The sequence below is a fragment of the Polyodon spathula genome, chromosome 5 (assembly GCF_017654505.1).
Source record: "Polyodon spathula isolate WHYD16114869_AA chromosome 5, ASM1765450v1, whole genome shotgun sequence".
In the NCBI taxonomy this organism is placed as follows: Eukaryota; Metazoa; Chordata; class Actinopteri; order Acipenseriformes; family Polyodontidae; genus Polyodon; species Polyodon spathula.
In genome coordinates this window covers 77940232-77953177 of record NC_054538.1, presented here as the reverse complement: position 1 = coordinate 77953177, position 12946 = coordinate 77940232, and the positions used below count along the sequence as shown (strand labels likewise).

At 40.2% G+C, this 12946-nt stretch overlaps 1 protein-coding gene across 7 annotated transcripts in view; it reads left to right on the top strand.

Moving 5' to 3' along the window:
• The window catches only part of ppm1ba (protein phosphatase, Mg2+/Mn2+ dependent, 1Ba), a 77437-nt gene that overhangs the window by 55482 nt on the left and 9009 nt on the right, over positions 1 to 12946 (top strand). For 4 of the 7 annotated variants that reach the window (XM_041251418.1, XM_041251421.1, XM_041251420.1 and 1 more), the window contains 3 exons: positions 2116 to 2227; positions 4136 to 4193; positions 10828 to 12422. In XM_041251418.1, the coding sequence (XP_041107352.1) occupies positions 2116 to 2227; positions 4136 to 4193; positions 10828 to 11043 (386 nt within the window). In that variant the 3' untranslated portion in view covers positions 11044 to 12422. Of the gene's footprint in view, positions 1 to 2115; positions 2228 to 4135; positions 4194 to 10827; positions 12423 to 12455; positions 12845 to 12946 lie in introns of those variants that run through there. The other 3 variants (XM_041251423.1, XM_041251417.1, XM_041251422.1) reach the window with 3 other exon arrangements.

Sequence of the window (12946 nt, the reverse complement as noted above, 5' to 3'; positions counted from 1 at the left end):
TATGTATTTCTATATTCGCTTGCGTTGTACATTACTCAGTTTAAAGCAGTAGTTTTAATTATTTTTTATTCGCTCGTTTGCGTCTAGTGTGCATAGCTCTTTAACATGCAAGCCCACGCCCATTGATGCATTTGATTTGGCACTACCAAACAAGGATAGTCCTGATCTGTCTGCGAAACCAGGCTGAACACTGTCCTCTAACAGAATTGAAACACACTCCCCTCTGGGGCTCAAATACAGTACTGTGCAAAAGTTTTAGGCAGGTGTGAAAAATGCTGTAAAGTAAGAATGCTTTCAAAAATAGACATGTTAGTATGTTATATTTATCAATTAACTAAATGCAAAGTGAGTGAACAGAAAAAAAATCTAAATCAAATCCATATTTGGTGTGACCACCCTTTGCCTTTAAAACAGCATCAGTTGTACACTTAGGTACACTTGCACAAAGTCAGGGATTTTGTAGGCATGTAGTCAGGTGTATGATTAAACAGTTATACCAAACAGGTGCTAATGATCATCAATTCAATATGTAGGTTGAAACACAATCATTAACTGAAACAGAAACAGCTGTGTAGGAGGAATAAAACTGGGTGAGGAACAGCCAAACTCAGCTAACAAGGTGAGGTTGCTGAAGACAGTTTACTGTCAAAAATCATACACCATAACAAGACTGAGCACAGCAACAAGACACAAGGTAGTTATACTGCATCAGCAAGGTCTCTCCCAGGCAGAAATTTCAAGGCAGACAGGGGTTTTCAGATGTGCTGTCCAAGCTCTTTTGAAGAAGCACAAAGAAACGGGCAACGTTGAGGACTGTAGACGCAGTGGTCGGCCAAGGAATCTTACTGCAGCAGATGAAAGACACATCATGCTTACTTCCCTTCACAATCGGAAGATGTCCAGCAATGCCATCAGCTCAGAATTGGCAGAAAACAGTGGGACCCTGGTACACCCATCTACTGTCCGGAGAAGTCTGGTCAGAAGTGGCCTTCATGGAAGACTTGCGGCCAAAAAGCCATACCTCCGACGTGGAAACAAGGCCAAGCGACTCAACTATGCACGAAAACACAGGAACCGGGGTGCAGAAAAATGCTCTGGACTGATGAGTCAAAATTTGAAATATTTGGATGCAGCAGAAGGCAGTTTGTTCGCCGAAGGGCTGGAGAGCGGTACACGAATGAGTGTCTGCAGGCAACAGTGAAGCATGGTGGAGGTTCCTTGCAGGTTTGGGGCTGCATTTCTGCAAATGTAGTTGGGGATTTGGTCAGAATTAATGGTCTCCTCAATGCTGAGAAGTACAGGCAGATACTTATCCATCATGCAATACCATCAGGGAGGCATCTGATTGGCCCCAAATTTATTCTGCAGCATGACAACGACCCCAAACATACAGCGAAAGTCATTAAGAACTATCTTCAGCGTAAAGAAGAACAAAGAGTCCTGGAAGTGATGGTATGGCCCCCACAGAGCCCTGATCTCAATATCATCGAGTCTGTCTGGGATTACATGGAGAGATAAGCAACTGAGGCTGCCTAAATCCACAGAAGAGCTGTGGTTAGTTCTCCAAGATGTTTGGGCCAACCTACCTGCCGAGTTCCTTCAAAAACTATGTGCAAGTGTACCTAGAAGAATTGATGCTGTTTTGAAGGCAAAGGGTGGTCGCACCAAATAGATTTGATGTAGATTTTTCTTCTGTTCACTCACTTTGCATTTTGTTAATTGATAAATATAAACTATTAACATGTCTATTTTTGAAAGCATTCTTACTTTACAAAATTTTTTACACCTGCCTAAAACTTTTGCACAGTACTGTACATGCAAAAGAGTTTAATTCGCAAGCTCACTCAAACACTGGACCCTCTAATTCTATCCGTAGACTGAGGCAGTCAGCTATCTGAGCTCAGAAACAACAATCCAAAACCTGATCAAAGCATCACTGTTCTTCTTTCAAAGACCTGTTTGTACGTCAACATACTTAGTGAGTTTTGGGCCTTGGGTCTCACCCGTTGCTGTTCTGCATTTCTAGCAAGTAGGCTTCTGGCTCATTTTAAAATCCTTGGCTTGGCTTTAGAAATGGAGGCTCCTGCTTAAGGATTTTTCTTTCTTTTCTTCCAGAAATCATTGAGAAGTCTGGCGAGGAAGGCATTCCGGACCTGGTTCATGTAATGCGCAACCTGTCTGTGGAGATCATCCCGAACCTGCCCCCAGGAGGAGGCCTGGCCAGCAAGTACGACCAGCCTGTACAGAGCTCTGCTTTATCATATTACCTGCATAGAACATTTTAATAGGAAGGGCTCCACTTAGAACACTGGCCAGAATGGACGACTTCTCAGTTAGGAAAAACACATAAGGATGAGGATGTTTGTTTGTTTGTTTATTTTTAAAGAAAGTGGATGTTGGTTCTGTTTTCATTAAGATTGCTACACTATAATATAGATTTCCATGCTTTGTTTTAATTTAAATTGAATGAAAGGCTCATAACAAATAACAAACAACTTCTATAAAAATTTAAAATGTGTTAGTTGTGTAAGTTTAATATTTCATTTCACAAAAAGTGGTGCATTTTAGTGAACAGGTGGCTCAATAAATCTGTCTCTAAGTGTTCAAATACTAGGGTGCATAAAGGGAAAATAAATGACTTGTACTGGGTGTTTCAAAAGAAAACTACTGTAGAGGTGTCATATAAAGAGGATAAACAACAGAAAGTGTTTAAGTTGGGAAATAAATAAACAGCTGCATATCCCAGGTCAGTGCAGTTTACAAGTGGTTCTATCGTTCAAGTGCATGCTTTTAAAACGGGTAGGGAATCCATTAACGTTTGTTAACTTGTTGTGATCAGAAGTGTAGATCTTGCACTCAGAATGTCAACGACAATGGCACATCGTGTCTGCTGGTTTTTGTTTCAACACAGCTCTCGGTTGTTTAATTGAACCCTTCTTTGAACTAATAAAGTGATTTAACTGGGCATTGTCCCGTTATTTTCAAGCTGATTGTTTGTTGATACGGTTCAGTTAAGCAATTGAGCTCTGTGTTGGAACGAAACCCATCAGACACGGTGTGCCGCCAGGAGCAGGGCTGGGAAACACTGCTCTGTACAGATTAAATACCTTACCAGCTTTTTGTCTTTGTTTTTTTTATCGATTTAATGACTAATATGTTTAAGTGTTCGGTGGCTACATCTAATCAAGATGAGAGTATTTTCTCTTGTACTCTTTGTGTGACAGACCCAGATTGCATGTGAAAACATTTATATAATAATTGTAGGTAGAGTTCAATCTGCCCTGCTTTCTACCATTCAAACCCGCAGCAGAAGGTATGTGGAGATGGGTGTGTCTAAAGCGTAGCAGAGCCTCGTGAAGGAGAGCTGTTTATAGCGCCTACTGTTCCAGGCTGACAGATTTCTGATGTTCCTGCGAATGAAATGAAGTGTAACAGCTGTGAGCAAACATGCCTCCTGCTAACATGGTACACGATTGCCAGCCTCTATCAACTCTCATGTACCCATCTGAAGATGTAAAGAAGTCTTTGAATTGTTCTTAGTTATGTATTTATTTATTTATCCCCACCCACCCATATTTCTGTATGCTGTGAGAAATGAAAATTCAATAAAAATCGAAATGCACAGGGTCCCTGAGTGGCTCACCTGGTAAAAGCACGGCTGTGTGGAGTGAAGGGTGAGTCGTGCAGTCAGGGGAGTGCAGGGGTACCTGAGTGGCTCACCTGGTAAAAGCACAGCTGTGTGGAGTGAAGGGTGAGTCGTGCAGTCAGGGGAGTGCAGGGGTACCTGAGTGGCTCACCTGGTAAAAGCACAGCTGTGTGGAGTGAAGGGTGAGTTGTGCAGTCAGGGCAGGGGAGCATCTTCACTGGGGATTCCGGAGGGAGCGTCGCAATGACTCTGGAGCGTCTGCGGGTTAGGGAGGCAAAACCAGAAAGAACTGTTTCTCCATTGCGGTGAGGGAAAAAAAATTAGACATTATAAACTGGGGGTAAAAATTGTGTGTTAAATAAGTAGAAATGCACATATACCCTGGCTAGCCTATCGGTTTTGGAGCTTCATGAACATCAATGATAAAACCACAGCTGTCAGGTAGTAACACCCTGGATGCTCTCTGATGTGTCTCTGACTTGTTTGCAGGCGCAGTGTAATTGAAGCCGTGTACAGCAGGCTGAACCCACACCGGGATGAGGATGGGGTGAGTGTCTCGCTTTCCAATTTAAATTTGTTCTGATCCTCTGTGCACTGTGTGGCTGATTGAGACAGGGCACTGCCCTTTTTAATATCTGAGCTCCTGTGCACTGTGAGGCTAATTGAGATAGGGCACTGCCCTTTTTAATATCTGAGCTCCTGTGCACTGTGAGGCTAATTGAGACAGGGCACTGCCCTTTTTAATATCTGAGCTCCTGTGCACTGTGAGGCTAATTGAGACAGGGCACTGCCCTTTTTAATATCTGAGCTGCTCGCTGCAAAGGTGTAACCAAGTCTTTACTTCCTTATCTAGCTTTTTATGAAAATGTTGAATTATACGACCAGAGGCCACACAGACACCTTTGTGCATGTGCTTGTTTGCAGGACTGCTACAATAGAGTGGAAGTACTAGATACAAGGGAAAGGGCAGTTTGTTGTTAATGTTTGTACTTGAAATGAAAATAAACAAATTTTTATATATATAATATATAATTAGTACCAGTCAAAAGTTGAGTACACTTTGAAACCAGGTTTTTCATGATTATTTGTGCTTAACTGTATAAACTTGTCTATAAACACTTAATATTTCTTTGTGATACATGTACTTATATAAGCTGATAATCATAAGTCAATTGCATTCAAAAATGTAATTTAATGAAAATGTAAATCTTGTCAATTTCAATGAAATGGTCACCCAAAACAAGGGGACTTCAATCTGAAGCCCAAGTCAGTTAAAAGTCTGAAATGTGTATAACATGGTGTTAGAACACTAGCCTGAGTATAAAAATGTCTTTGTTAGATGTTCTCTGAGTTAACTAGCATGTTACCTAATTAACCTTTTGTCACCAATTATTGTTAACAGGTGAGGGTCCATGATTACTATAAATATAGGTAGCATAGGCACATGTTTGTCATTCCTGAATGTAAGGGAGCAGAAAATGGCAAAATACACTCAGTTAAGCAAAGAAAAAGACTTAGTCTGTAATTACTTTAAGAAGTGAAGGTCAATCTTTATGACAAATCGCAAGAACTTTGCAAGTGCCAAGACCATCAAACAATTTGAAGAAACTGGCACTCATGAGGACTGAACAAGGTCAGGCAGGCCAAGGGTGACCTCAGAATCAGAGAACAAGTTCATTTGAGTCACAAGTCTGCGAAACCAGCGATTAACTGCCCCTGAAATACAAGCTCAGCTAAATGCTACTAGAAGTACAGATGTTACAATATCAACTGTTCAGAGGAGATTGTGTGAAGCTGGCCTAACTGGAAGAATTGCTGCAAAGAAACCATTGTTAAGCGTGCAGAATAAGAGGAAGAGACTTGCCTGGGCCAAAAAACACAGAAATTGGATGTTTGAAGAGTGGAAGTCGGTCTTATGGACCGATGAGTCAACATTTGAAATATTTGGGTCCAACCGCCGAGTATTTGTAAGACGCAGAGAGGGTGAGCGCATGAGTTCTGCATGTGTGGTTCTCACTGTCAAGCATGGAGGAGGCAGTGTCATGGTCTGGGGTTGCTTTGCTGGTGACAGAGTTGGTGATCTTTACCAAGTCCATGGCAAGCTCAACCAGCATGGTTATCATAGCATACTTCAGAGGCAAGTTGGGCAGTCCTTCATTCTTGAGCAAGATAATGACCCGAAACACACCTCAAAGTTGTGCAAGAACTATCTGGCGAAAAAGGAAAAAGTTTAAAAGATTAAAAAATCTTATTTTCAGGACGTTTTGGGAAAAAGCCCTTCAGCTGTTTAAAAAGAAAAGTAAACACAGTGCAGTAAACTTGTTGTTATTCAAGAATTGTAATTCTGCAGAAATTCTGTACAAGAAATAGATGTCTATAATTATTCATTTAAGCATTTTTTGGCAAAACTCCAAAAATGTTCAAAAGTATTCATACCCTGACAAGGAAAATTTAACGAATAGCTTGTTGAGGCACCTTTAGCGATAATAACCTCATTTAAACCATTAATATATTTGTCAGTTAGCTTTTGGCATGATTTTTTAGTTGTTTTTGACCATTCTTCAACACAAAATTGTTCCAGTTCATTCAAATTCAGAGGACTTCTCTTGTGCACAGCCGCCTTCAACTCATACCAGAGATTCTCAATCAGATTTAGAGTGGGACTAGGCCATTCCAGATCCTTGATTTTATTCTTCTTTAACCATTCTGAAGTAGATTTTGATGTGTGCTTTGGATTGTTGTCATGTTGGAATATCCAGTTGCGCTTTAAACCAAGTTTTGTAGTGGATGGTTTCAGATGTTTGGCCAGTATCTTTTGGTGTGCTATGGAATCCATTGCACCAGGTATTGGAACTAAAATTCCTGTGCCATTAGAGGAGAAACAGCCCCATAGAAGGATATTACCACCTCCGTACTTGATAGTAGTATGGTGTTCTTTTCTTTTCTAGCTCAATTTTTGTTTCATCACTCCACAAAACCTTTGACCAGAACTCATATCCATCATTCAGATGCCGCTTTGCAAACTTTAAGCGATTGTCCTTGTGACGTTTTCCTAAGAGTTGCTTTTTCCTTGGCCTGCGACCATTGAGATCTTCACCATGCAATACTCAACCTGTGAGTGAAATGGAAACCCCAGTCCCAGCTGCAGCCAATTCACTCTGAATATCTTTGGCAGTCAATCTGGGATTGTTATTAACCTTCCTCACAATTCTTCCACTTGTTCTTGTTGAAAGAACCTTCTTTCTTCCAGACCGAGGGAGCATTGTGACGGTACCCTTGAGTCTTGTACTTCTTGATAATAGAAACAATAGTTGAAATTGGGATACTCAAATGCTTGGAAATCTTCTTGTATCCTCCTCCAGCTTTCTGACAATTTTTTTTCTGCCTAAGGTCTTCAGATAGCTCTTTATTTTTTCCCATATTTACTTATTGGTAATGAGAGCAATCATCCTATGCCTAACCTACAATCCAGCATTTTCTAGACTTTTTAGACTAGAATTAGGTTCTGCATTACTGTATTGAAATTTCTAGCACCTTGTAGACAATACTATCATAGCATTAAAGGGTATGAATACTTTTGAATTCGCATTTTTGGAGTTTTGCAAAATAAAAATGGTGAAAAAAATCATTATAGATATCTAGTCTTGTAACTCTTTTTCCTTATCCACAAAAGCAAAACTTTCGCTACGTTTGACTACAAGTGTGTGTGTGTGTGTGTGTGTGTGTGTGTATGTATGTGTATGTATATATATATATATATATATATATATATATATATATACACACACACACACACACACACACATATATATATATACACACACATACACACACACAGTACCAGTCAAAAGTTTGAGTACACTTGCTGGAAACTAGGTTTTTTTTCATAACTGACAATGTTTTACGTCGTATGCGTTTCTGTAAATACGTGAAAATGAAAACATGTTACAATATACAAAACAAAACATAAGGAGTATCAAAGCAATGTTCAAGAAAACTGAAAATTGTCTCTAAATCTTGGATTTCTCTAAATAGCCACCCGTTGACTTAACACCCTCACAAACACGAGGCATTCGGTTAACAAGTTTCAGCAGGAAATCATCCGACACGTCTTCCCAGCTCTTCTGCAGCGATTCCCAGAGATGTAGGGCACTTGTGGGTAGCTTTGTTTTGACTCTTCTGTCCAGTTCGTCCCATGCAAGTTCTATGGGATTGAGGTCTGGAGACTGGGCAGGCCAGGTCATTAGACTGAGTTGTCCTTCACTTTCCTTCTTCGCCAGATAGTACTTGCACAACTTTGAAGTGTGTTTTGGGTCATTATCTTGTTGAAGAATGAAGGACTGCCCAACTAGCCGGAATCCTGATGGAATGGCATGCCTCTGAAGTATGCTATGATAGCCATGCTGGTTGAGCTTGCCACGGACTTGGTAAAGATCACCAGCAAAGCAACCCCAGACCATGACAATGCCTCCTCCATGCTTGACAGTGAGAACCACACATGCAGAACTCATGCGCTCACCCTCTCTGCGTCTTACAAATACTCGGCAGTTGGACCCAAATATTTCAAATGTTGACTCATCGGTCCATAAGACCGACTTCCACTCCTCAAACGTCCAATTTCTATGTTTTTTGGCCCAGGCAAGTCTCTTCCTCTTATTCTGCACGCTTAACAATGGTTTCTTTGCAGCAATTGTTCCAGTTAGGCCAGCTTCACACAATCTCCTCTGAACAGTTGATATTGAAACATCTGTACCTCTAGTAGCATTTAGCTGAGCTTGTATTTCAGGGGCAGTTAATCGCTGGTTTCGCAGACTTGTGACTCGAATGAACTTGTTCTCTGATTCTGAGGTCACCCTTGGCCTGTCTGACCTTGTTTGGTCCTCATGAGTGCCAGTTTCTTCAAATCGTTTGGTCTTGGCCACAGCAGTTACAGACACTTGCAAAGTTCTTGCGATTTGTCTTAGAGATTGACCTTCAGTTCTTAAAGTAATTATGGACTGTCTTTTTTCTTTGCTTAACTGAGCGTATTTTGCCATTTTCTGCTCCTTTACATTCAGGAATGACAAACTTGTGCCTATGCTACCTATATTATAGTAATCATGGACCTTCACCTGTTAACAATAATTGGTGACAAAAGGTTAATTAGGTAACATGCTAGTTAACTCAGAGAACATCTAACAAAGACACTTTTATACTTAGGTTAGTATTCTAACACCATGTTATACACATTTCAGACTTTTAACTGACTTGGGCTTCAGTCTGAAATCCCCTTGCCTTGAGTGATCATTTCATTAAATTGACAAGATTTACATTTTCATTTAAAAATTAATTTTTTGTATACAAGTACACGTATCATAATGAAATGTTAAGTGTTTATAGACAAGTTTATATAGTTAAAAGCATAGGTAATCATGAAAAACCTGGTTTCAAGCAGGTGCATTCAAACTTTTGACTGGAACTGTGTCTGTCTGTCTGTCTATATCTATCTATCTAAAACCATGCAGAAAATCTAAAGATGTTCATCCCAAAGAAAGTGAAACCTTTGATACATATACTCATACTAATAAGCAAGGCAATTGATCTGACAGCCTTGGCTAGCACTGCATTGGACTTGCCTACCCCGTGGTTCCGTCAATTATTGTAGTATGAAAAATTCAAAGCAGAGAGGGAATAATAACATCAATAAATCAAAATACCTTTCCCATTACATTCACTTTAACATCATGGGAAAGAAACCTTTGGTAAAATAAATGAACACTACAACTGCTGTATTTTCAAACTACCTGGAACCGCTACGTGGGTCACTTTGACCCATACATTTTTAACCTGCTTCGTTATGAAAATGAAAGACATACTATGGGATAGAACTCAAAAGTTTTATTCATGAACATCATATCTAACATTTGCATCGCAGAAACACTGTATTTAATTGGAAAGTTAAGCATGAAAGGCTTTATTTTCATAATGAGCATATATACAAACATTGAAAAAATATAGATTTCAAAAGAAACGGGTATGTACTTATTTATTTTTATACCAGAATGCAATATGCACCATTATTTGTAAAAAATAAATAAATAGTAATAACTTAAAAAAAAAAAAAAAAAAAGTAAAATAGTAATAAAGAAACCACAGAAGCACTGTCTAGGTGTTTGAAAGATTTCCAGTTTTATATTAATTAAGCAAAAATGGTTTCACCCATTCCAGTTTTTATTTTGTGCTTGGTTAGCCCCAGTGTATATATAACAAGCGCAGGTGTGTCTTACTAAACTCATAGTAAAACCAGGAATGGATCAAATTGCTATGCAATGGGAGTCTTATTGCTATCCCTAAATGTGTCATTCAACTCAACAACAATCACAACACCCAGTACAGAATGTGATTTAAAAGAAAAATAAATTAAGATTGCTTTTTGTGAGTGGTTTGCAACACTGTTGGAAAAAACAAGCTGCAGTTTGAAATGATAGCAATAGATGACAGCAAGGTGGGCTGTTGCGATGGCTACAGCAGAGTGCTTCATAAGGAATTGAATATCCCAGGATATTTTAATTTCTTTCATTTCTGCATAGTGATCACAGCAGCTAGGCTAGGACACTGCTGCTGCCTTCCCCATCTGGATAGAGGTGCTGCCAGGGCTACCATTAATCTCACAGGGAGGGCTGTACTCTGTGCTAAGATTACAATGAAACAGCTGCAAAAGAGCACCAGCATAAATATTCACAATTGAGAGGATGTGAGCGCACAGCATCCAACAGTTAAGAGGATTCCAGTGCTTTTGATGTTTTGAGTCTTTTTCCCGTCGGCTGTATTGATGGATGAAAGAGATTTTCTGTTCAAATTCAGAATGATGATAATAAAACTAACAGACCTTTTTAATGCACGCTGCAGTCTGAAGTAATTAGGTACAGGCTTTGTAGTAGCCCAGGTGTGTGACAAGTTCAAAGACAGTTTCTCTTTTAAGGAGAACATTCATTTGTGCCGCTTTTGCAAATGTGTGATTTTTATAGAAAGATTATAAATGTGGTGGGTTCCCTGCTGGAATGGAGGAATAACCTAAATGATCTCTAGCGGTGGGGTGGGGGGCTCTTTATTTGGGGTTACCTCTGTCTCGCACGGGACCTCCGTTTTAAGATTTATAAACTGGTTTGTCTACTGATGCTGGGGTGTTAAATCTTGACAAGGACCCTCCTGAAGCAGAGGACGGCTGGACAAAAGGCAAACTGCGGGCTGCTTTCCGAGAGTTCAGAGTTAATCGTAGGGGCAACTACGGGCCAGCTGTGCAGGAGGAGCCGTCTAATGTCAGGCTAGCTGGAGAGCAGAGGGCAGCCCAGGAAGCATCAGCAGCTCCTTCAGCACCAGCAAGAAACCCCCAGGAGAACACTGCGAGCCAGCCCTGAGACACTGACACGCATCCTGGGGAAAACACAAGGACCAGGGCAAGGCGCAGACCACCTTCCTTGCTCATAATGCTTTGTGAATCTGACCTTTGAGTTCAGTGATGGTCAGAGTTGGTCCTTGTGATAGTCGTCCCATTGTTCTGTTGCCAGCAAGATATACTCAGGGTTGTTGGTTCATGTTTTATTTTTGGAAAATGATTGATATGATTATGAAGTGGAGATTACGCACACACACACACACAGAGGAGAGAGAGAGAGAGAGAGAGAGAGACCCCTTCCCAACTCTATACAGCATTAACATGCTGTTTTCAAAGAGGGTTCTTTTCAGGGTTTTAATAAAATTATGGCTTCATTCAACAGCACAATTCTTCACATTATTGTTTTTTTTTGTTTGTTTTTTTGTGCTTATTTATTAAAATGCATGCAAGCTGGGATGGTTGTAGTATTAATTTAATATTTAATCACATTACTGGTCTGATTGACAAGCAGTCATTTGTATGAAGCTGATTTAATCAGTCCATGGCATGCCTTTGGCATTCAACACGTCTAATGTAAACATCTTGTGTATTGTGGTGTTGCCATAGCAACTGAAACTTCATCCGTGACTGCAGACCTGTTGCTGCTCTCAGACCCTCTCTGCCTGCCTCTCTTGAATCTACTCAAGGAAATGGAACGGATGCATGAGGGAGAACAGGTGCCTGAGCCACAGAACCCTGGTGCACTGGCACACCCAGCTCTCTCTCAGACATGCACAATCTAAAGCTCCTGTCCTGTTTCTTTCCATTCCGCCCTCTGAACTACATATTGATACTCTGGTCATGCCTTCTGCCTCATGAGAAATACACGCATGTGCAAAAACAACCAAAGCAAGACATTTCTCCCTCTGAAGAACAGGGTATTTTGAGAATACATGCTGCCTGGTCTTGCGTGTGTAAAAGTGAAAAGTGTGCCGCCAGGTATTTCCTGAGGTTAAGGAATTTGGCAGAAAAAGTGGTGTGTTTTCAGTTTTATTATTCGCACATTGCAGCACCATATGCTACATCACTGAAATGTGAACCATGTTGAAGTACTGAGTGCACAGATCGTTTCTTACTGTAGACAAGGTTTGCCCTTAAATAGGAACTTCGGAACTAAATAAAACTTCAGTGGTTAATGAATCTTTTATATTGTCCATAGAGAAGAGGGGGAAGAACGTTGTATTCAGCTAAGATGTACAGGCTTACCCAAAGAGATTTGCATGAAAAAAACAAATGAGCCTCAAGAAAAATGTATTATTGAATTGAATGTTGCTTTATAACTGTTTTGCAGTGTTTCAAAGGCTCGAGAATGGAGTGTATGTATGTTTGTGTGTGTGTGCATCTATCGTGTGTGTATTTTTTCAATTTTCTTTTCTGTTTGTTTCGTCTCCCCAGAGTGCCGGAGATCTGGAAGACCCTTGGTAGTCTAGGGAGATAGAATTAAAAATTAAATAAAGAATGTTCTGAATGAATTATCGCAGAAGAAATCTTTATTTACATTTTTCCTTCAATACCAAGGAGAAAACTCAAAGGATGGTTAACATTAGGTGAGGCGGATGTCCGGACACATGGAAGAGCATACAAGTTGGGAAAAAAAAAAACATTTTTACACCAGTTTTGTTTGTTTTGTGTTTTCTGAATTAAAAAAAAAAAAAAAAAAAAAAAAAAAAAAAAAAAAGATTTGCCACTACTATATCCAGTATTGATTGCACACCCTGGACTTTACTAAATGCCATTGGATACCCGGCTGTTGGATGACAGTACCACCTGTCGGGCAGGAGAGATCCATAGTAAGCCAGGGTGCCAGGGACTCCAGTTCCACTGGGCAGACGCAAGCATTCTCCTGTCACAGGACATGTGCATGTCAAATTTCAAAGGGGCATCAC